Source organism: Mustela lutreola, chromosome 2, assembly GCF_030435805.1.
Source record: "Mustela lutreola isolate mMusLut2 chromosome 2, mMusLut2.pri, whole genome shotgun sequence".
Lineage (NCBI taxonomy): Eukaryota > Metazoa > Chordata > Mammalia > Carnivora > Mustelidae > Mustela > Mustela lutreola.
Genome location: NC_081291.1, coordinates 168,772,304 through 168,792,873, shown reverse-complemented (window position 1 = coordinate 168,792,873; position 20,570 = coordinate 168,772,304). Strand labels below are relative to the sequence as shown.

At 41.5% G+C, this 20,570-nt stretch overlaps 1 protein-coding gene across 1 annotated transcript in view; it reads right to left on the bottom strand.

The window, feature by feature from the left end:
- Window positions 1-20,035, bottom strand: part of GUCA1C (guanylate cyclase activator 1C) — a 29,485-nt gene extending 9,450 nt beyond the window's left edge. Inside the window, exons 1-2 of the mRNA XM_059165248.1 lie at window positions 19,832-20,035; window positions 4,853-5,002 (exon numbers count right to left, since the gene is read on the bottom strand). Coding sequence (XP_059021231.1) covers window positions 4,853-5,002; window positions 19,832-20,035 — 354 coding nt within the window. The remainder of the gene's footprint in view (window positions 1-4,852; window positions 5,003-19,831) is intronic.
- Between the last annotated feature and the right edge of the window lie 535 nt (window positions 20,036-20,570).

Here is a 20,570-nt window from a genome sequence, read left to right as displayed (position 1 = left end):
AACAGACAATGCTCTCAACTTCAGACCAATTATCATTGATTTTATGGAGAAACACGAAAGGATATTCTGTAAGCATCTAAAGCTTCCCCTCTAGCTTCTGACACTGGCACCTCTGGTCCTTTTTGCCCTTTTGTGGAATGATCGACTGGGAAGACAGATATATACGCCTTGGAAGGACACGGTATTTCTCTCACTGCCAGCACCTTCATCATTACAGCTGTCAGGGGGCCCAGGGAAAATGACATTTCCAGCTTTCCTGGAGGGAAAATTTAACCATTCTCGACTTCTCCTCCATCTCCAGGTGATTAAATTAAGTGACCAATATTTGATGTAGAAATGCATCACGAAATGAAAGAGAGATGGAGAGAGAATGAGTAGTCATCTGGGAATCCGAACAGAACTATCTTGATTGAACATGAAGGGATCTTTAGAAAAACCGCTGGCAACATATTTTAATTGAGGGCACAGTCTGCAATAGGACTATCTCTTCTGCTTCTCAAGCATTACGGAAGCTGAATCCAGGATTAGCCAGAGCGTACAGTGGTAATGCACAACTCCTGGCCTTAGCAAGTCAAGGTCTCGCAGTCAAATATACAGTGATACTTAGAATAATGGTTACAGGGGCACCTGGGTGGCTCAGTGGGTTAAAGCCTCTGCCTACGGCTCAGGTCATGATCCCAGGGTCCTGGGATGGAGCCCCACATCGGGCTCTCTGCTCAGCAGGGAGCTTGCTTCCCTTCCCCTCTTTCTGTCTGCCTCTCTGCCTACTTGTGATCTCTGTCAAATAAATAAATAAATAAAATCTTTAAAAAAAAAAAAAGAATAATGGTTACATACATGTAGTACCTTATTGGACATTTTTAGTGTTTCTCAGTCTCTTGAAAGAGGTCTCAGAAGCTTAGAAAATTTGGCTAGGCATCTTCAGGTTAAGCCGGAAGGGATGCTAGACCGTATGTATACGTCATAATAAAAGATTATGCAATTTCTAGGATTTGTCTGTCACCCATCTCTGGGCAATATAAGTGAGACTGAAGGATTGACTGGAAGGTTGATAGACCTGAAGGGATTTTTTCAGAGGGAGCTGTCAGTGTTGCCTGTCTTTTCCCTCTTCTTACAGGAGAAACATGGTTAGGGGACAGGCAAGGATGCACGGCTTGTTTTCTTCTCTTCTCCCTCATTTAGCATATCTGTACTTTTTTTAATTATATATATTTTTTCATTTCTTTTCAGTACACCAGAATTCATTGTTTATGCACCACACCCAATGCTCCATGTGCCCTCCATAATACCCACCACCAGGCTCACCCAACTTCCCACCCCCCGCCCCTTCAAAACCCTCAGATTGTTTTTCAGAGTCCATTGTCTCTCATGGTTCTCTCACTTTCTCCTGCATTTAAAGCTAAGCCCTTCTCTGAGAACTCTGAGTGGGAGCAGGAGGAGGTAAGAGAGAAGGGGGAGCAGGATACTTCTGACTTGGCAGGCACTGTCATTGCTACTGAGTGTCAGAACTCTCCGTCCGAATGGCAGATGTTGGAAATCCCCTCCTTATCTGAGACCATGCCTCCCCTTCATTACTGAGACTCTCTCCTGCAATTCCCTAGACATGCGTCAGGCATTTTGATTCCAGCTGACCCCTCAAGGCTCTTTCTACAAGTCCTAGGTCTGAGTTTCTCAGTATCTGCACAATTGATATTTCAGACTAGACAATTCTTTCTTGTTCAGGATTGTCCTATGCATTGGAGAAAGTTTAACATCCACCCCTGGTTTCTAAACAATAGAGAGCAGCTGCACCACGCCCTCCCCCACTCACTGCCCTGCTGACCACCAGAATGTCTCCCAACATTGCCATGTGTCCCCTGGGGGAGAAGGGGGGCAACCTCGTTCATGGTTGGGAACCACTCTCTGGTTCTACCTCTAGCTCCCTCTTCTTCTGAGATGGCTTCATTTCTCTAAGGGGCTCAGCTGGGCAAGATCCAAGACAATTCTATATCAGCTTCCCCACCCCCCATATCTGATCCACGAAAAAGCCTCCGTCCCAACTAATTCTGGGCGTGCGACACTTCCTAAACCATATCCCTCGACTCTGTCATATGGATTTCTCAGATTCAAACAATGGAACACAGTGTCGCCCGAAACTCCATGGTCTCCTTAAATCCGCGTGCTACTGACTTGAGTGCTCTTACCCAAGAAATCCTCTCTAATAATCCTGCTCAAAATTCTCCTGACCATTTTATGCCTTTGAAGTGAAACTACTTCCTTTGTAAATTTTGCCTATAATCTAGTACTTCCTTTGGATCCTTTTGGTGGTTGAGCTGTATTTTATTTTAACATCCTATTATTATGTATTGGAAGAACTTCTATGCAACATGGAGGGCTAAGGGGGTAGGAGAAGAATAAATGAAACAAGATGGGATTGGGAGGGAGACAAATCATAAGTGTCTCGTAATCTCACAAAATAAACTGAGGGTTGCTGGGGGGAGGAGGGTTGGGAGAGGGGGGTGGGGCTATGGACATTGGGGAGGGTATGTGCTAAAGTAAGTGCTATGAAGTGTGTAAACCTGGTGATTCACAGACCTGTACCCCTGGGGATAAAAATGTATTGCATATTTATAAAAAATTTTTTTAAATAAATTAATTAAATTAAATTTAAAAAAATGTTAAATAGGAAAAAAAAAAGCTCTCTGTTTGACAATGTGCTTTTCCCCCAGATAAAAAAACTGAGCCATTAAAAAAAAAAAAAAGAAAGAACTTCTATTAAACAGCATGTATTATTCCTGACCCTATTTTTTTTAAAATATTTTATTTATTTGACAGAGAGAGATCACAAGTAGGCAGAGAGGCAGGCAGAGAGAGGGGGGAAGCAGGCTCCCTGCCGAGCAGAAAGCCCGATGTGGGGCTCGATCCCAGGACCCTGAGATCATGACCTGAGCCGAAGGCAGAGGCTTAATCCACTGAGCCACCCAGGTGCCCCCCTGACCCTATTTTTTTTTCACTTGCCACCAAAGAGAAAACATGTTTGTGGACCACTCATTTTTGGTAAGTACGCATTCCATTATGTTAATTTATTTAAAACTTTTCCTCTCTTAAGTCACTTATTTTTTAGTATTTTAAGTGACTCTGTGATGTAAGTCATAGAACTTTTATCTTTGATGTTAATGATTGCTTTTCCTGACCAAAAATGTTGACTCTAAAATGAAGATAAACTTTTAACCTCTTGATGCAGATTACCAAATTTCCAGGAATATTCCATCCATTTATACTTCCTCCACAGTGTGTAAGGGTGCACTTCTTACAGTGCCCTTGCGAGAATTACATCTTATTCTTGTTAATTTTTATTAATTTCACTGGAGACAAATAGTATCAATTATTAATTTCTGCTCTGTGTTTTTATTGTTTCCTTATTTCTTTTTGTTCTCTTTCTAAACGCTTTAAGGAAAAATTCAATTAGCTACTTAATATTTCTCTTTTCTTTTCTCACTAACATAAGTTATACATTTTAACTAATGAAAATCTGTGCAAAAATTTCCATAAGATTTAGACAAAATCATTTTTATCCTTTTGTTCTTCCTAATTCTTTTAAGAATTTGATGACCCTCTCCCTCCCCCCAGAAATGGGTAACATATGCAGGAAAAAAAAATATGCCCTCAATTTCATGTCCTTCAAGGATTCCCAAAGACCACAGATCCACAGATCCCAAGATAAGAACGCTTGGTTTTTGTACTGCTTTGGAGGCATCCCCCAATATCTGTATGCTTTATTACATATTTTATATTTTTAAAAAATAAATTCAAGAATATTTAAGAGGACATTCTAAAATTACATGAGGTTGGGTACTCTCTAGAGAATATTTTAGATTCCTAATTTTGTGTTGCAATATGTAATATATATACAGAATTTCTGAATTTTAATGTTTACAAAATTCAATTATGAAGTGCATCTTAGTATTTTTTTGTGAATTACCTGTGTGAGATCAAAGTGGAAGCAATATTAGTATTAACACACTCTTGAATTCTTTGCATATGTTGGTGAACTCTACATTTGTTAAACAGTTTACATTTTAACAGCTTTGTCCATTTATCGAGGTGTTTAATGATAATGGTAGTTCTATCCATTTACTTTTCTTTGCATTTTGCTAAAATTATACTATGTATTATGTTTGTAACTCAGATCCTTCATCTGTAAATGGAAGAATTTGGACCAGATCATTTCTAAGACTTCTGATTCTAATTCTGACTCTGTGTTACAAATTCACTATATCACATTCCTACTGTTTATTTTACTTCACAACCTCACTTAGGTACAATGTCTCATTTAACCATCTTTTACTCTAGGACCCATTTCATCTCATACCGTGATAATAACTATTCCCACTTCCATGATGGAGGGGGACGAGATTCATAAAGGGACTCATTGATCTTTAGAGCTGGAAAGGACCTGAGATCCTTGAGCTACCTATTAAAAATACTTTAGTCCAGCCCCCAGAAAGATTAGTCCTCAGCTACCTTTGTTCTTAGTTCATGGCTCTTGTTATATAAATCACCTAGTATCTTAGCTGTTCCTCCCAAAACTTTCTTCACGGATGCAGACAAAAGGTAAATTGCTTTAGAACATGTTTATTTCATTTTTCATCTCCGTACTCTGCTACATCTGTGAATTTGAACATCAACAAGAAAATGCTGGTTTGCAAGTGCACACTCAGTAACCAATAGCACAGTAACATTTACATTGTTCCAGCGGTTCCAAATGTATATCCCAAGAGTCACCAACCACATAGCTCTCGCCAGCTCCACAAGGAGGAAAATGACATTAACTCTACAATGTCCTACAAAGTTGCTTCACTGCTTCACTTACCATGAAGATGTTCAGTAGCTCCTTTTTGTCAATAGAACCATTTCCATCAGCATCATACAGCTTAAAATACCATTTTAATTTTTGCTCCATTTTTCCTCGTATAACTAGATTTATAGCAGCAATAAACTCTAAAAAGTCAATAAATCCATCCTATGAAAAGCAAGGTGGAAAGGGAAATCAATATCTAAGAAAAACAATTGTTTTTATTTGAGAAGTCATGGTTAGCACAAATTAATATAACTCACAAGATTAAAGCATAGAAAACTTCCCAGCATTTTGTTAAGCAAACAAACAAAAACATGGGTACAGTGTATAGAAACAAGCGACTTTAAATATATAGGTAAGTTCCTTTTTTTTTTTAGAGAAAATATCTACTCCTTATGCCCCCCCAAAAAGGGAAAAGTTCTGAAATCCTAGGAGAGAAGGCTGTATCCTCACCACCACACATCCCACAGTGACCGTCTTCTCCTGAATATCTTCAGGTTTTGTCCTCCACTCAGGAAAAGACAAGGTACCAGTTTCTAGTAGAAAGGAATTACCAGGAGCTAAATTCTATACTCCTCTTTAGAGCGCCCCATTGATATTTTTGGAATGCTAAACTCCACGATTCCTTTTAAGTATGTCGTTTTCAGTATGAATCAAAATTTATGAGCCTCTTTTCTATAAAGATTTTGCCATATTAGTCAATCTTAGAAAAGACTGTTTAAAGCTCTCAAGCTTTAGGCAGTTCCCCTCCTCTTGTTTTACTTTCATTTGAAACAGAAATAGTAGGTATCATTCTTAAGACTCACACCGTACAAACCTTGCTCAACTATCTTAAGAAAGGTAACTGGCTCTAGGGAGCATGGGATCTATTCTCTGCTGTGTTCCCACAGGAGTTCAAATACCAAATGGTAGCATATTCAGCCCAAGAAAGCACTCTGTCAGCTGCATTCCCCTTGGAACTTTGGAATGTAGAGTCCTATTTACAAAACAGGAGGTAACATAAAGTACCCCTTTCCCTTGGACGTAAAGGGCTTGAAACGTATTGGCCTGTAAAATGGCACGCTTTTGCTTTGAGCCTCAAGGTTTTGTGTCTAGTCTATAAGAAAAGCAAATGAAAAATCACTAGTAGTTCTGGTTGTGAAGCAAATCTTGTTTGCTGGTTAACAGCTTTTTGTGTGTCTGTTTGTGTGTGTGTGTGTGTGTTTTTTGTTTGTTTGTTTTGTTTTGCTTGTTTTGTATTGTAGACTACTACAATATCTTGGATAATGAAAGCCAATGTGCTAATCACTATAGCCTGGTCTTCAAAATGTATTGTTTTTAAAATTTTTCTACAATATATAATAAAAATACCGTAAGAAAGTATTTTAAAATTTTACTACATGTATTAGGTTTTTACATTTTACAGCTTAGATATCTTTATCCCATCAATAATTTTAATATTTCTTATAAGTGATAGGACTTCTGCTAGCAGTTTGGAGTCTGGTTGAATAGGCCTCCTGAAGGATATTTGCTCAAGTCTACAAAACATAGCTGGTTTTACCTTTTCTCCATCTGCCTTTCCTACTGCTCGTCACCACTTCACTGTGTGAATCACTAGCCTTGCTATGGCTGAGACAAGGGAGATAAGTTATCACAGAGTGGAAATTGAAGGTGACATCAAGATATCTTCTGATTTGGTGGGACATGACTATTATTTTTCAGTGATGAGACCAGCAGGTGCAGAGAACAGAAGTTGAATGGACAATGGGGACATTGGCTCTCAGGTCTTCCTCTTGTGTCTTAGGGCACGCAATCAATACAATCGTTTCCTGGGCAGTTTTTATGCCTGTTTGCCCAAAGCTTACAGAAGCATCCTCCCTGAGAAGTCTTAGCTGGCTTGTTATAAAGTTTCCATAAAAACCTTCTATTTTGTGATGGTTTGTTTCTCTTTTTGAGTCCTGCTTCAGTGATCACAGTTTTCGGTGTCACCTATATAATGAATGGCAACAGGCTAGACTGAACCTTGTTGACGTTAGAACATTTGGTATTTTATGATTAGGCACAGTGGGCCGGTGGCCCTAACTCCTTCCAAACCAGGTTCTGGAAGCTCTGAGCAAACTGTATCAAGAGAGGAGCATAAATATTTTCATTGTATGGCTTTAAAATGGACAATCCAGTTAATCTACAACCAAAGTTGATGGTGGATAAGAAAGAAAGTCTTTTTTCCTTAGACAACTGCAGCCTTTGGCAAAATCTCCTGCAAGCAAAACATTTTCTGTTTTCATTTCAGCATTCCATTATGTAATTAGACAAATTCTTAACAATCCACAGCCAATTCTTCTTTCCAGTTATCTTTCTGGTAAGATTTTGTGAAAATTTGCATCAGTGAGACAATTCTGGTGAATGTGATTTAATGGCTTGTGTTAGTGTTGGAGAGAGTTTTAGGTAATGCTTACTCTGTAAATCAGAAGATAAAGTAATCGCTGCCTTCAGTTAACCTATAGTTTTCAAGCTCAGGGTGGGGAGGTGGATAAGAATCACAGAGAAGGGGCGCCTGGGTGGCTCGGTGGGTTAAGCCTCTGCCTTCGGCTCAGGTCATGGTCTCAGGGTCCTGGGATCGAGCCCCACATCGGGCTCTCTGCTCAGCAGGGAGCCTGCTTCCCCCTCTCTCTCTGCCTGCTTCTCTGCCTACTTGTGATTTCTGTCAAATAAATAAATAAAATCTTAAAAAAAAAAAAAAAGAATCACAGAGAAGGTGAGATGTTCCGGCAAATGTGACTAGGAAGAATGCAACAGAGAATGTCCAAAGACTTTTCTTTAAGGCTATCCAAGGAAAATCCTTTTAAGTTTATATTTCTGTATTTGAGCCCCCAGACTCCTTGTGGCGCAGAGAACTTCCTGAAGATGTCTGATACCAAATGGCCTTGTGCCAGCGTAGGGTTCCCCAACCCCTTGGCTGGATACAAACAGGTCCATTGGATGACCAGCCTCAAAATACCATAGGCCCTAGCTGACCAATGGGTTACTTATACCAGGACACAGCTATAAAAAAGGAAGATTCCATTTCTTCCCATAGTTCCTCACCTTCCCCCTTTAACTACAGCCCCTGTCACTGCCACATGGCAGACAGTCTCTCCCTTGCCGTCCTGTCCCCTGCTCCTTGGCAGTGTATTCAATAGACTTCCACCTCCTTCAAAAATAGCTGTCTTTGCCATTATGATTATTATGATTGTTATTTTTTACTATTATTTGCAAAATGAAGGACTCTTTCTAAAACTGAAATTCTACCATTTGAATCTGTGAAATGAAGCCAAGTTCCCCTAAGGACATGACCCAGATTATAAATTTGTGGCTCCATCCCAGGGACTAAACTCCAAAGCCGATGTCTCTGGAATATATTGAGATGACATTTCGGTATCTGTTTCTCCAGGTCTCTCAGGTATATAGAGAGTGATGGCAGGACCACATTGGCATATCAGATGTTATCTTCAGTGACATCTTACCTGGCATTTTACTAAGTGGGGAGAATGGTGGGGTTAGTCAAGGCTGCAATGCAGGTGAGAGGTCCTGAAGAGGGGGAAGTGCTGAGCCAAAGCAAGGACCCCTTGCCCAGCAAAGGGACACTACAGAGTCCTAGCCAAGCACCCTGAGTGGTATATACCAATAAGTGTCCTGGGGTCTAGTGACACCAAGACCATAGAAACAGGATTGTTATTACAACAACTAGGGATCAGACCCTGTATGTTCTAGTGTACCCTCTCATTCAGGAAAACAAATAATCTAAATCCAACAAAAATCCTCCGAACTATTCCCCAGATTAAAACTCTCCCTTCTCACAGCGCTAACGTTCTGCCACTTTTCACAGAATCACTCTCTGTGAAAAATTCATGAATTGTCACAGACCCTAACCTGAAGACATTTTCATTCTTTTACATGTGACACTTTCCAATGGCATTTTACCAGCTGTGGTAAGTCAGCAGCAACATAGGAATTGAAATGTCTGCCTGGAAATGGTTGCTCAGATGGTAACTCAGAGAATTAGTATAAGTATATTATATGACTGATCAATAATCATCAGTGATATTTAATTTGCTTTTTAGGAGCTACCAAAAAATAGGTAATATAAGGACATCCCAATTTTGTCAAACACATACGAGTACTTTTTAAAATACCTTTGTGAATTTTTGAAATCTATAAAAGTTATGTTCAGCATTTATGACCTAGCCCCATTTTCATAGATAGACACTTAACATTAATAGCAAACATAGTCTCCATCAGCCATGGAATTGCTGGAATGCCCTGAAAAGAGACTCGGCTCTTTAAGATGAGAAATATACTGCTGGCTTGGTAGGTCGGTTCTATAATGTGATCTTTATGCAGATCAAACACAGTTGTTCTTGACCATGACTATACAAAATTCAAGAGTCCTGGGACAACGCGTGTCTCGCAGTATGTGTCAAATAAGCTCACAATTCTGAATAGGTTTCTTGGATATCAATCAAGAAGCCCTGAGCATCTGCCTCCAGCATGTCTCCAGCTCAGTATTGTCTGGACCAGTGTGAATCAGAAGCCAGTCTCAGGTGCTCTGGGGGAGGGCAACACAATTGTCTGAATGGGCTACCTACGGAAGACCCACCAGCGATCACAGCAATGGCAGCCTTTTGCAAGGAACATCCTTAGGGAGCCAATGTGTCTCCCTACGTAATATCACAGACAAAATAAAATCCAGGCTTGCCCTAATCCATACAGTTTGCTGTCTCCTAAGAGTATTATTTCCCATGGAAGAGCCTGGATTCTTGTCTTTCCCGAACGGAAGAGGTAAACAGAGATGAACAGACGGTGGGAAGTATAGAGCTGTATTATATGCTTCAAGGCTGTGTGTGTCTCCACTACGATTTGGACCCAGAGTCCCTTTTTAAAATGTACCCCAATGCTACAAAGCTTTTCGGTAGCAGAAATGGGCATAGGGCCCAGCTTTCTAGCACTTCCACGGTGGTCCTTCTGGCTTAACTGTGGCGCTCCTGTCTGGACGCACAGTCAAACCACCTGGAAGTTCACAACAAAATAAACATTGTTTGGATTCGGTGGGGGCTCAGGTGGAGACCTAGCCGGTAGTCATTTTCATCATACCCCAGGTGCTTCTCAGATGGAGCCAGATTTGAGAACGACAATTCCAACAGGTTTTGTTCAAATACGTGAGTGACAACAGCTTAAGTTGAAATGTACGTCAGCAGGTACAGCGGATGGCTTTAGCAGGTGAAATTCTGTGAGAAGCTCCACCAGCATGTTGATAATTGATGTACATGCGAAAATGCTTCGTAAATTACAAAGTGCTAACCAAATATGAGGTGTTTTATTATCACCAACACATGCTTCCTGAGAGCTTCCAAGTCAGTCCTTCTGAAGCACTAAGCTCAGTCTTTCCCCTTAAGAGATGGATGGCAGCCTTGTTTGTGGTCTCTAGGAGATGGTCATTTGTTTGCAGTAAACCTGTCTTACTGGGGAGCAGCAGGAATTGCGGTCGCCCCGCAGGCAAGACAACCTGATACAGTGTTAGAAGCTGGGGGTTAATGAACAACAGCAATTACAACAAAAGTTAAAAGCCAGGTTGCCTGCTCCAATTTTAAAGGGTTCTCACACAGAGAGAGGCTAAGGAGCCAACTAACCAGAGGTCACTTGTGCATTTCAAGTAGAGCTAGCACTTCCGTGTAGCTGTTCTGGGTTGAAAAGACTTGAAACTCTAAGATGATTCCCATTTAATTCATCTCATTCTGTGACTGGGAATCATTTGAAGGGGTTAATGTGTCCCCAAACCACACAAAGGACTCTCTACAGCACTGGGGTTGGTTAAAGAAGAGAAATGGTGGGCACACCACCTCTGCACCTGGAGGTGCACCCTTTCATTCGGAAAGCGAATCTGAGCTTGATAAACTTAATCTTCCTGTTATCAGACCCTTAGGGCTGAGGTCGGAGTTACCTGCATTTTACAGATAAACGCACCACCCCTTGGTGGGTCTTCGGACACATTTTCCCAAAGTTTTCTCCTATGTTATGTCACATGCGCTGAGCGATAGTGTGGGCAGGAGAAGTCTTGTCTCAGTTTTAGAACTGATGTCACTGACACGGAGAGGTTAGGAGCCTTGTCCAAGATTACACACGGTGATAAGGGTCAGAGCAGGGACAGGAGCCCAGCAGCCTCCCTCTCCTGCAGGGCCTCCCCCTCCTCCCCGGGTGGCCTGGGCTTCATAGTACAGAGAGTCACAGAAAGGCTCATTAAAAAGAGCAAGGACTCCTGACATTGAAGCCAAGATTTGATCTTTGAACATATGTATAGGTAAACTAGCAGATACTGTAGTAATCATCTATTAGATCCCCCGCTTGCTCTTTCTGTAACAGTTATCACCCGTGTTTCTAAGGAATCATTCACATTCCCTCTTTGATTCCCAGGGTTTTCCGAGGAATTTAGATACCCTGAAAACTTCCCCACTGTTTCATTTTCTCCTAGCATTTTAAGGTATCCTAGTGCTGTCAATAGATCTTCTGGCTTGAACCATCACTCCATTTATGGTTTGAGTTCCAAACCTGTAAGTTCAGAGAAACCATTTTCTCTTGCCGGTAGACCTCGGAGTCTTAGGAGGGGCAGAGCACTTTTGATCTCAGAGCTCCCAATGACACTCTGTTTGGATAAAGCCCAGTTGCCCGTATTGGCCCAGAGTGCTATCCATTCACCTTGATGCCTATCACCTAGTAAGAATGTCACCAGGAGCCAAGGGGCCGAGGGCTCACTTTCTGCTCTGAGAGTCTCCAGGCAAGTCACTACCGGTATCACCGGGCTCAGCGGGCCTCACTGCTCAGCTGTGACGTAAGAACACACTCATTGGCAACAATGCGATGTCGGGATGTGGCAGAGACACAGGTGAGGCACCCAATGTGTGCGACCGTCAGGGATCCTCTCACAGGGACCCCCTGCTGCAGTGAGGTCCCCGCGTACCCTCCTCTCTCCTACCTGGTATTTTTAGTGGAGCTGTTCTCTTCGTTGAAATTCTCAACTCCTCACTTAAAAGAGGAATACCATAGCAGTTTGGGATGCAGCCCTTGGAGTCCGCTGGCCAGCATTCCAATTCTGCTGTGTCATTTCAGGCAAGTGACTAAACCTCTCTGTGCCTGTCTCCTCACTGGGAAAACGGGAATGTGAAAAACTGTAGCTACGTAGACATTATTGCTGGGAGGAATCTACTAACTGAAGAGCTTAAAACAGTGACTGTACAGAAGCATTCAGTAAGTGTTACCATTTATTAGTAATGATTCAAGTTCTTTCTTTCTCCCAACATCCCAGAGTGCCTCAGCTTCTCCAAAAATCCTTGCCTGACTCTATGTTTTAGCTTTTGTCCCATCCTCGGATCCCAGTCAATACCGCAGTCCTGCTACTGTTTGTTATGCTGCTTTATTTTATCTATGCTTTGGGCATTTAGTCACCACATAACTTTCATCCTCAACTAGATCGTAAACTCTCTGCAGGTATAAAAAGTCACATCTCCTACCTGCCTACCTACTCACCCCCATTCCCCCACACTCCATAAAATATGAGTATGGTTTTTCTACTGTTGCCTGTCCTTCAGGGATGCCACTGGAGAGTTCCCCGGCCCCTCCATCCAGCCTGCCTGTCTCTGGAGAGGCTGGCTCATCAGTCAAATCCCTGGGCAGGGTTTAAAACCAGCCCTATAGTACCTGAGACCATCTAGAACCTTGCGACTAAACAGTATGCTTTGCCCTCTCTCAGTCTTTGATTCTCTACTACCTTCTATTACTGGAAGATGCATTTGCCATCCCACGAGATCCTCAACTCCTTTGAGGACAGGGAACGACTCCTCTGCATCTTTGTGCCTACATTCCTTCCACCATGCTGCTCAGTAAATATTTGCAAATCCAGCGGGATAATAACAGTGCTGTGTTAAGGATGTGACTCCGCTCCTGCTAATCCCTTCTATCATGCAGCCCTCCCTAGTCAGTGAAGGTTTTCATTGCCTAAGAGCTAAGTCACTGTAGCAGAAAAGCAGAAATCAAGTTCATGCTTAGCTCTTGACTTTCAATAGTTTAAGCCATTTAGGATTCAGAGCATAAAATTTATGCCATAAACAAAAGATGTGAAAGAATATATGATTAGAGCCGGTTTTCTCTAGTTTCTCTTTAGTCCTTCCAAACTAGACCGAGATTCTATAGGCTGGATTTGGGAAAGGAAGAGAGATTGCAGGACTCTGGGGACTAGGACGGGGGAGAGGGCAGTGCTCTATGAGGGCCAAGAATGGCTGGAGGTCTGGGTGACAGGAACACTGGGCAGGTTGGGCAGAGAGAAGAACACAAGCACTTGTGGTTCTCTCACTGGGCTTGGGAGGAAGGGCTGGAGGAAGGGCTGGTCACACAGTCCTGAGCCAGCCTAAGAGGCTTCTGTGACTAGGAGTATGAGGAAGCTCAGAGGGACCCTGAGCCAGGGGGAGGCCCACCGTGCAGACAGCGGCCTTGAGCTTGGGGCAGGAGGTGAGGAGAGATGTGGTCTCAGCGAATACCAGTGTGGACAGCTGCCCCTCTGCCCCGTGTTCGTGCAGATATTAGCGCAGCCATGGGCTTTATGTGCAACAATGGGAAGCGGAGGGGGAACACTCCTTGGTAAAATGGGGACTCAAAATATAAACTAACTCCATCATGGAAAAGTAAAGTCACATTTCCTGAATGCTTGAGTGTGTGAGCTGAAATGCTTCCAAGCTAGAAAAGGGTAAAAAATAAACTTTAAAATTTCCCTTGAGATAATCACTCTAATCGGGAGTGAGGTTAGATTTTGGAAGACACAGTGGCCTTCCTTGGTATAAATATGGGGGAAAATAGGGGGGGGGAAGGAGAGAGAGAAATGGAAAGGGGAAATAAGTGCAAATAGAAAAGGGAGGACACTCCGTTTGTCACTATTTTGTTTACTCACTCGGTAAATATTTGTTCAACATCTACTCTATGCCGCTATGGTATGTTCCTGGTTTGGGAAAGCATTCGGGATCTGAAAGGGATGATTAATGTGTTTTCACGTTCGTGTTTCTGCACTGTTTTTTTCACAAGGATGAATTCACGTACCACTTGTACTTAAAAAGAGAGAGGAGGGGCGCCTGGGTGGCTCAGTGGGTTAAGCCTCTGCCTTCGGCTCAGGTCATAGTCTCAGGGTCCTGGGATCAAGCCCCGCATTGGGCTCTCTGCTCAGCAGGGAGCCTGTTTCCCTTCTTCTCTCTCCCTCTGCCTGCCTCTCTGCCTACTTGTGATCTCTGTCTGTCAAATAAATAAATAAAATCTTAAAAAAAAAAAAAAAAGAGAGAGAGAGAGAGAGAGAGAGGAGAAGTGAAGAGCAAATTGCAGATCACGTGTTAAGAAAGCAGGATGGCTGGAGCACAAAGGTCCAGGACGCCTAGTGGCCCTGGGCACTTCTCTCGTTGCTGGATCTCAGCAAATGGTAAGTTTGATTTGATTCTCTGCTTTGGAATCCATAGGATTTCTATCATGCAATGGATAATTCAGAGTTGCAGAAAGTAAGGAATCCAGGCTGTCCCTTGCACAGAGACAGACCTTAATTTTGAGGAGTACGGTTTCTATCGCTCACCTCACCTACAAAGACGGGCTAATATGTTTTGTGCTGTCTTTTAAAATTTACTTTTTGTTATCATCAGACATTTTTCAATCAGTTTTTATTATTGCATGGTTGAAATTAAATGAAAAGGCTTATCATTTAAAACTTTGAACTTACAGGTTATTTTCCCTAGCCTTTATTTACATGTTTGCAATGACGGTTATTCTACGATGTTTAGATAGATCAATTCTAGACATTATCTGTTTGTATCTTATTATAGCAAATGATGGGTATTTAGTTCTATGACCCTCACATATATCCAAGCAATGTCCTGGAGCCTATTCTATCTGCTGGGGCGAGCTGATTGTTAAATTTTCAGGAATTTTGCAGACCAACTATTAAATGGTTGGTATCCTGAAATTGGCCATGGTGGGAGTATTTACACCATGGAGATCAGCATAGGTTACCAGGGCTTCCCCCACCAACCCTAGAGAATCAGTTATTAAACATTTCCCGGCACACCACAGTTCTTCCTCCCTACTCACACAATTGTAGGTTAATTTAAAAGTCAAGAGTTTAATTTTAATAACTAGTAAATTTTGTTCTCTGTATATAGCCTATTGGTATACCAAAATTATGGACTTCCTTATTTTACATGGAGTTAATAATTGCCTCATCATTATCAGGCTGACATCTCTGAACCTATCAGACAATCCGAGAAAAGTGTGACAACCAAGAATTATGTGCTTACAAAGTATTTTTGCCGAGCAAATGAATCTGAATCTATTTAAATTTCTACAGCTAAATACCAGTTTATGCATAATTTGAAGAATAGACAGCTCGATAGCACTAGAAAGTTAGATATGCAATCAACTAAATCCAGAATGCAGAGCATTCTATAGAACCAGTGACTCTCTTTCCTCAGCAAATCAATGGCATATGTGGGGGGGTGGTGGATGAGGGAACGGAGGTGATTAGGGGACTATTACAGAAAAATACAAACTTAAGAGTCATAGCCACCAATTTCCACCTATGGACCTTGTTTGGATGCAAACTCAAATCAAGAACAATAAAAAAGTATGCTTAAGGGAAAAATGCATCTCTATGTTTATAACAGCATTATTTACAACAGCCAAGATATGGAAACAACAGTGTCCATTGATGAACGGATAAAGAAGATGTGATATATATATATATATATATATATTCATTCTTAGGTTTTTAGGATCTTATTTTTAATCCCTGTTTAAAAAATTTCTCCTTCTATTTATTGTGTTGGGCCCTTGTGAAACATGTGTCTAACAGGTCTGGGAAATTTTTTTGGTTTTATTATAATTTTACATTTTCTCTGGGCTCTGTTCCTGTGGTTGTATTCATTGGATATTAGACATATTAATCCTAATTTAAGGAACATATTTGGAGAAATGTTATTTGGAATAAAACAGGAAGGAAGTTGGGAAACGCTAAATGGGCTAATCTGACCCACCTAAAGAAGGGTGTAAAAGAAGTTTGGATGGAAGTGTCCTAGACATTCCTGAAACCAATGGTTTGACAAAGCCACCAGGAAATCCATGAGTCAAAGCCTGATGACAAAGGAATCCTGTGTCTTAGGAATGGGTTGGCCTTATTATTTCTGCTGCGCTTTATCATTGTTGGTCATCTAAAACCAAGCATGGACTCGGTGCGTGTGGTGAAACATTTCAAAGCAATGCACCTGGGGTTCTGGTCAATTACCTTCCAGTTAGGTCTGAGGTGCCAATGTCATGGCCATTACTGTAAAGTGGGTTCTATTATCACTGTGATGTTGAATGCGTTAGTCTATGTACTGTCCCTAAAACAGTGTGTCTAACACATTTAACTATGGTTAATTAACTACTATTAAGGAGTGACAAGGAGATGCCTGCCTGCAAGGGTGTGTGATAAGCCCAAGGAATTGTTCTAAACTCAACGCTCTAAACTTTAGGATCTATTTATTTCTACTTTAAGCACAATTCCAACAAGTTTAGTTAACTAGAGTACATGCCAAAGCCAGGTTGGAAATGACAGTGTAAGAAGAGATTGGAAGCTTGTTATTATCAGAACAATCAGAAAGCTGGAAAAGGGGTGCCTGGGTTGCTCAGTGGGTTAAGCCTCTGCCTTTGGCTCAGATCATGATCCCAGGGTCCTGGGATCAAGCCCCACATTGGCTCTCTACTCAGCAGGGGGTCTGCTTCCCCCACCCCCTGCTTCTCTGCCTACTTGTGATTTCTCTTTCTGTCAAATAAATAAATAAATAAATAAAAGCCGGGAAAGGTGTATCTGGCAGCAGGGAAAGAGAAAAACAACAAAAAGCAAACAAACAAAAGCATATATTTTCATGATTTTCAACATTAGGAAACTTAAACCCAGCAACTTCAGCAGGTATGGGTGCTTCTTGGTATTTCAAATATGTAACAACCCATGTTCATAATAATGACTGATATCAAAAAGCTTTTTACTGGGACTCTGAGGAGGAGGAAAAGTAAGACATGCATTTTAGAATGATTTCCATCCAGAAGAGTTAAAACCACAGAGGAGCTGCTCCACAGAAATAGTAAATCCTCCAGGAGTCTGGACAGCTGAGAGTTTTATTGATCTAATTAAATATATGGCTTTTTCTGTTTTCCTGTGCATAATTGCATATCATTTCTCACTATCACTTGATAACGAGCAATCCTTACTCTTCTCATTTTACAACCTGATTTTATATCAAGATCCCCACACCTTGTGTGGCATCTGTCATCCCTGCCTAGGTTCTCTTGCTTGCTAAGCAAACGTAAAATTTTGACGATAAAGCACAAATACCAGCAGAACTCGTGAGTCATTTAATTAAGCTTCTGAGGTGGGCTTGGCCATCCTATGGCTGTCACGGAGAAGACACTCCAATCGCACAGACTGCCTGGCTGAACGCCATCTGGCCCTCGACAGCGGGCGTCATTGTTTCCACCCAGCACTTCAGTTCCCGTGTTCCTCTTCTTACCCAGGAACCAGACACACATAGCTTCCACAAACACTGGGTGGACAGCAAAATCTCTGGCATGGGATAGGTCACCAGCTACTTGGAAGATGAACTGAAAAACCTGACAATAGTTCATCTTCTAACCTCCCAGGAGGACTGTCAGAGTCTGAGAAGCTGCAATCTAGAGCCATGGGAGGCAGCTTCCGGTAGGCGCAGTGGGACAGCCGCTGCCATACAAAAACCAAAACATCTAGAATGGTGGAGAGAAGGAGCTGAGGGAAACACACATAGGCAGGGACACACAGACCACATGCCAACATGCACACAGGTCCCTGTCTCAGTCACTTCAGGCTGTTGTAACAGAAAAACCATGGACTGGGTGGTTGAAAACACTCGGAAATTTATTTCTCATAGTTCTTTGAGGGAGGAAATCCAAGATCAAGGCTCAGGCCGATTCACTGTCTTGGTCAGAGCCCACTTACTGGTTCACAGACAGCCAGTCTTCTCACTGTCCTCACATGCAGGAACACACTCTCTGGGGTCTCTTTATGAGGGCTCTAACCCCATTCATGAAGGTTCTGCCCTCCTGATCTAATATCTCCCAAGGACCCCACCTCCAAATACTATCATAACGGCGCTGCCAGAGTTAGATTTCAGCATATGAATTTGAGCAAGTGACAAAAAAAAGAAAGCTCGTTTAGAATGGAGTCAGGAGGCCAGCAGGGGGAGCTCTCATGCCCCACCACTCCTCGTCCACTGCACACCCAACCAGAAGAAACTGTTTCTTGTCTGTGGCTACTGCTTTTTTTTTTCTTTTTTTTTGCAAGTGCCCCACCCTCACCCCACAACAGGTCAGCCAGGAGATACCACCACAATTCAGATAGTGAAAAGCCACTATACTTCAAACTCCCAGTTTACTCCAATCGACTTTTTGTTTATAAAAGCCTTCCCAATCTCGCCCTTTCCTCCACACAAGAGATCCTCTCATCTGTTTGGCAGACAGGCCTATGGTTCGGCCATAGCTTGCTTGTCCAAGATTGCAATTCTCTCCTATTTCCAAATAATCCCATTTCTGCTGGTAAAACTGATAGTTTTATTTTTAAGGTTAACAGGGGGACACAAACATTCAGCTTCTAGCCTATCTAGAATATATTCCAGCATTAAGAACAAAAGCAGAATCTGCCTCATTTTCCCACTGATTTGTAAGCTCCTTGAGGGCAGAATTGTTGTTTGTTTGCATCTACACTAAGAAAAATTTACGAGGCGGGAGACCCTGCCACGCTAAGCAGGCAGTGCCTCATTCATGCTTGATAACAAAGAACATGTCCTAAAAGAAGTGTGTTCCCTACATTATTACCAGAATTAAAATAGTTGTTAATATTACACAGGTTTAATTTTCCCTAGTTTCTCGCTGGTACCTCTTTTTAAGTCATCTGCTGTTTGGTTTGTTATTTTGTTTTTTGTTTTGGTTTGTTATTTTGTTTTTTGTTTTGATTTGAAAAAGGTCTCAAAGGGCTGTGCTAGACTCCACACATCTCAATGGACAGCCAATCGTTTTAATTGTGTTGATTTATGACTTCTTTCTCATCTATTCTCACACATAGCCTTCTAAAGTCATCTATCATTCAATGAGTAATATTTCCCCTTTCCCTTTCATTCTAGATGGCATCAGCCCATTTTGAAATGTACCGGTGAAAAATAACTGAAATGCACAAGGAAAATTAGGCAAGAAGAATTTCACCCTGCTAGGTGAGATTGTTACTTTTTTGGCTTATTTTTTTTCTATTCCCTATTTTTCCCCCCCTCATCTTTGTATCTTTAGAAGTCTTGAAAATTCAACGTGCTGCAATTCCTCAGGAATGAGTAAATTCAAGACAATAGTTGAGTCACAATCTTTAGAAACTAAAATTTATCTGAATTTAAAACTAAATTGTTTTTTTTCCCCCAACTAAAATGGTTATATATGAAAAAGTATTCCAGCATTCCAGCTTCTGAGTACAAACAACATGTTGGCGAATTTGTATTGATTTTACCTGCCAATCTAGATGCAATCACACTTTTTAAAGCAGATTCCTGTAATTTGCTTTTCTATAAAATGTCACCAACGCATTAAATACTTTGAAAACAGTCTTTGTAAATCAATCTGCACTTATTAGATTTGTTTAAACGATAGCATTAGAATTCCAAGCCGAGATTTAATTTGGTTTTAAAATAACTCCCTACATGCAGAACATTTCCAAGGGCGGAGAGGCTAGTTCCCAATTACTTTCATGCCGTCAGTAGCTAAATGTGTTTAATGACTCACTTACCTACAAGCTGTGGGATCTCTGAAGAGTTCCTAATTCAGTGAGATGCACATGTTTTACCTCAGGCTATTTCAAATTTTCAAAAAGGGGAGAATACAGAACCACAGCCAAATAAAAAGTAAAGGTCTTACCTTGTTCATGTCAAAGGTATTATAGACTTGATCAACATGTTGATTGGCCTTTGGATTCAGACCCTGCAGACCCAAGAGTGTTTTAAATTCATGCAGTGTTTGCAGGCCGGATGGATATTCCCTCATAAATTTTCTGTACCACACATAGGTCTCTTTAGCAGAAACTGCTGTCTGACCACGAGCTTCGGATTCGCTATTTCCCATCGTGATTCACAGTCTGCAGGTTCTTCTCAGGTTGTTTTCATGTAAGGTCCCTACCAATTTGGTTCCTCACTCTTCACTAAAACTGGAGGCTAACATATGCCTTTAGAGAGCGACTCTAAACCTCTTATAGCTATAGGCTAAATAAGAATAGAAAGCCAGTGAGATTAACTCATCTGTACAGTTTTAAGACTAGGTCATTTATTGTGACTGATGGGATTGCATTTACTGCCACTCAGAGATACAGTTTTCTGTGAAGGGCAGAGGCAATATTTTAGAAAGAGTAATCTTTGCCATATTGTCAGCCATAAATTATGCCTACAACGCGGAGTGGGGTCTCATGGAAGGAACTCTGAGTTGCGATGAGGAAGCCCGGGCTCGAGGCTTTGTTTGCACTTACTGCCCTGAAATATTAGAGGCTCAGAGTTCCTATCTGTAAAACAGTAACAAGAATACTTGTCTTTTCATACCTAAATATTGTGAAGATAAATTTAGGCGAAAAAAATTTTAAACCACAGAAAATTTACACATTCTGAGT